Source organism: Olea europaea, chromosome 1 (genome assembly GCF_002742605.1).
Source record: "Olea europaea var. sylvestris chromosome 1, O_europaea_v1, whole genome shotgun sequence".
Classification (NCBI taxonomy): Eukaryota; Viridiplantae; Streptophyta; class Magnoliopsida; order Lamiales; family Oleaceae; genus Olea; species Olea europaea.
In genome coordinates, this window is record NC_036237.1 from 31,399,527 (window position 1) to 31,403,577 (window position 4,051).

At 35.8% G+C, this 4,051-nt stretch overlaps 1 protein-coding gene across 1 annotated transcript; it reads right to left on the reverse strand.

Moving 5' to 3' along the window:
* Positions 1 to 4,051, reverse strand: LOC111401186 (histone-lysine N-methyltransferase ASHH3-like). Its single transcript, XM_023028808.1, has 9 exons — positions 3,870 to 4,051; positions 3,602 to 3,773; positions 3,446 to 3,526; positions 3,166 to 3,340; positions 1,987 to 2,014; positions 1,788 to 1,878; positions 1,275 to 1,323; positions 1,105 to 1,184; positions 1 to 382 (listed from the first exon to the last, which is right to left on the reverse strand). The coding sequence occupies exons 1-8, from the start codon at positions 3,976 to 3,978 to the stop codon at positions 1,113 to 1,115; spliced, it is 777 nt and encodes a 258-aa protein (XP_022884576.1). The 5' UTR covers positions 3,979 to 4,051; the 3' UTR covers positions 1 to 382; positions 1,105 to 1,112.

Here is a 4,051-nt window from a genome sequence, read left to right on the forward strand (position 1 = left end):
TAAAGCAGAACCAAAAGGATCATCTTCATCTCATCAAGTGAACTCCAAACTCTCAACAATACTATTTCTGATTCTACTTGCTTCAATTACACAGATGCTTAGCTATTATTTTTGAACATTTATACGCCAAAACTGATAAAGTTAAAAGTGAATAACCTACAGAAGATTGCTATCTTAAAATGAAACATCTCGAGTGAACTTATTCTCCAAAATTAGTTGACGACTCGGCACATTGGTACAACAAATGCTGATTAAATCAGAAGTTGGACCAATATAACCTTCAAATGGGGGTTTAGTCCTTACATTCATCCTGATTCTGGGTACTTGCAACATAAAAAATTGATCAACTCCCACATCTCTTTTTCTTGATTGTTGTATGTTTCTGCATGAACATAGAAAAAGACAATCTTGATATGCAGAATAATATAATCTGGACTTGAAAATGACTTTCTTATCATATAGTTGACTCCTTATCATATAACTTTGTCGATCAAATGAAAACTGCGTCCTGCATGCACCCGACTATAACACAATCATTCACAAGTGGCGAGTATTAAAAAAAAGGCTCCTCTAAATGTAAGGAAGAATTTCACCAGTCCCCAACCTATAGCTAGAGTATCAATTTGATCTCCAACTTCAAAAGAGAAGCATATTGTAAGGTCCAAATCTCTGTTAAATTGTCATGCAACCCTCGTGGAGACTGCTTCACCTCAGAGTTTTGAACCCAGCAAAGTTGGATAACAAAACCTAATTTCAAAAAGTTGGGGCTGATAGTGCAACCATAATGAAACATTAAGCCCAACTTGCTCTTAAATTTTGTGGAACATCTTAGTACTCAGATAATAAGTTGGGACCAATAGTGCATTTTTTTCCAAAATGTAATAGCTGTTTTTACTTGTTCCTATATTATGCTTATTTGTTTGATACTCTAGAATGGTTATGTTCTGGAATTCATGGCCAAGCAGTGTTTGTAAAGTCCCCCTCTTGTTTTCTCTCTTGGCACGGTGGGCAGATTGAAGTAACTATACTCTTTTTCTTCTACTGCAGTTTTGTTTCTCAGCACATGGACTAAATATTTAAGTCTAAATGAGCCTGTGGACTTACCATTACAATCAACAGATACAAAATTCCCATTCTTCTTTCGACAAGTCCATAAACTCTGAGTTTCCATCTTCAAACATGATCTATTGAAGAAAAAGGAAAAACGATGAAAAGGCAAAATCTATGTTAAATCAGAAATATTTATTGCATCAACAGCATACATGTGGCCTTACCGCATGTTTTCTTGTGTTGCTATCAAACCGTCTTATTATCCCGAAGAAGCTGAAAAAGATGAAATACGCAAGAGATATTTAGCATTAGAAGTTGTTTAGATAACATAATGCCCAGAATGGTGAAAGGGGTGTGTGAGAAGCTCGTTTGCTTCACTTGTCCACACACCAGAAAGGGAAATCATTTGCTTCAAGCATGAAAATCAATAACTTATACTAAATCGTTGAATACATAGCTGGCTAGCTCCATGCATATCCTACAGATAATATTTTAAATAAATTTTCCGCCAGAAAAGACCAAACTAGGCTTAAAACAAAGAATCTACGATCATCTAAAAATGATGACATGAAAACAATGCAGAATTCCAATTACAAGTTAAACACACCAAACCACTTGTGCAACGATTACAAATTCCTCCAACTATTAGCAATCTAAAAGCTTCCAAGTAAAATCACATCCAAAAATGAAATTCAACAAATAAATGTTATTCAGGGGGATGAGAGAATGAGACTTACCTATTATCGAAAGAGCGAGATATTCTTATGACAGAACCGATGCAATTACTAGGAATCTTTCTTCTCATAGAAGGATCATGCCTTGGTCCCCCTGGAAAGAAAGAATTAAAACTAACTTTTTGCAGCAAAATACCAATCAGACGAATAAAGTTCTTGCAAATACAAAAAGCAAGAAAATCATTCATTAGAAGCAGCATACCTACACCAGGAACTCCATTTGGATAGTTCTTCAAAAAGAAATAGTGCAATAATTAGAATCCATTTAACAAAATAATTAAAATAACATTGCAAAAATAATAATAATAATCATGATTTTTTTGTTTTTAATATGTAAACGAGAATAAATTACATGTGAACACTGAGTAAGAGGACATGCAAGTAGTGCTTATAATTACAGAAAAAAGTTTAGCCCAATAATTGACTCTCCCTTGTCCATCTCCCAACAAGGGGAAAAAAGATGGAACAGCTGTCAAGACCCTCTCTCCCTCGCAGACGTAACCTGGGCAACGAATTGATCCATAAAATCTTAATATAATGTTTACTTGACTTCTCTCCTTCATCCTCTGCCATCCGTCAACTGATTCTAACCTTCTTGGTTGCCTTTCAATGGTCAACGACTTCTATTGATCCTCATGAAGGACAGTAACAAACTTCCAAATATCCAACTAAGGATCCTCCACCATCTGAAGATCGATTTATGGCAGAATCTCTACTGCCTGTATCTAACTTTTTTCAACTCAAGTTCAGACATGCTTAGGAACTTGGTAAAACCAATTAATACCATCCAACATACACCCAAGTTAACATCTAGAAAATCAGACTCCTTCCCTGGCATCTATACCAGAACAGAAGCCACAGTCAGTACACAGAATGAAACTGCAGCGATCTCCTCTTGACTATGACATACACATTTCTCAGTCTTGACCACGATCTCCACCTCTAATGATCAGAATACGGACTGACCCACTATGGTTAGCTAATTCCACCAAACCCCAACCTTTCTCAGATAGCTATTAGTATTACATCTATAAAAAGGGCCACCCACCTTAACTAAATGGCTCTCTCCTATCACTTCCATCCTCAATTATTACCTATTCGTAGTCGGGGATTAATATATGTGATTTTGGCCTTTAGATATCAGCAAACTACAAATTATAGGGATGATGGTCCACTGTAATTGTTATCCATACATAGTTCAAGTGAATGTGCTCCTAGTCATTAACTTGCTAAAAGCTTAAAAACATTTTATAGCATACATATTAAAGAACTGCTAAATTTTCTAGTCAGTTAAGCCCAGTATAATTCCAAAAAATATGTATGACAATTAAATATGAATTCAAAAGGCGCATCTTGAATTTTGACCCTAAGCAACTCTTACAAGTTCGTTAGGTAGAATTGCTTTCATTTTGGAAGTGCTAGCAGACACCTGACATGCCACTATTTTCAATGCAGCATCTGAAGGCACTTTCAGTTTACTGGGTTTAACTCCCAGCTTTTGCCTGCAGCCTGCAGCGCCGCAGTAACATTCTTGATCGGCACCAAATTGAACAAACCTGCTACATTTGTTAGTACACAATAGACAAAGCTTCTCTTAAAAAGTAAAACAGTTGGTTGATGCATAATGCATTGCTTTAAAAATATCTAATGCAATGCCATACTGATAATCATAGGTCAGATGCTCGCCCTTTCTAATATCGCGAGTTGCAAATATTCCGATCCTTGTTTCGCCATCAATTGTCCTAAAAGGAAAAGTAGGGTGAGAACCAAATAGAAAACAAATATGACCATAATCCAGAAATAAGTATCTGCCTCACCATTTCTGCATCTCAGTATTTGGACAGCAACTATGATTTATGTATCTTGACTTGTTTCCCTTGTAAGTGGCATCAATCACCATGTCTCGATTGATTTCGCATAGGTAAAAATTTGTTTCCCCACAATGTTTCATTTTCCAAAGTCTTTCCTCACATGTTTTATCATCAATAACTGCAATAGTAATAACATATTTCAGTTTAACTAATTTTTATGTGCAAGATAACCTAGCTCTTAATATAATGAACAGGCACAACTCTTAATTTTCACCTTCTCCAACATACTCTATCACAAACTCTCCTTGGTTAATATCTTCATCTGCCACAATGCCCAATCCACAATTTTTTGTCTGCAAAACAAACTTCAACTTGCGTGACATTTTAACCCATCAAAATAAATAAGCGACAATCAACGGACGTCTGACAAAATCACAAGTGGCTAAAAGGTGAAAC

What these genes read in the sequence shown, in the direction of transcription:
- LOC111401186 (XM_023028808.1), bottom strand. Translation starts at nt 3,978, where the DNA reads ATGTCACGCAAGTTGAAGTTTGTTTTGCAGACAAAAAATTGTGGATTG. An exon ending in GATAGAGTATGTTGGAGAAG is followed by an intron (nt 3,774 to 3,869) that starts GTGAAAATTAAG and finishes TTACTATTGCAG; the next exon opens with TTATTGATGATAAAACATGT. An exon ending in TCTCGCTCTTTCGATAATAG is followed by an intron (nt 1,324 to 1,787) that starts GTAAGTCTCATT and finishes CATCTTTTTCAG; the next exon opens with CTTCTTCGGGATAATAAGAC.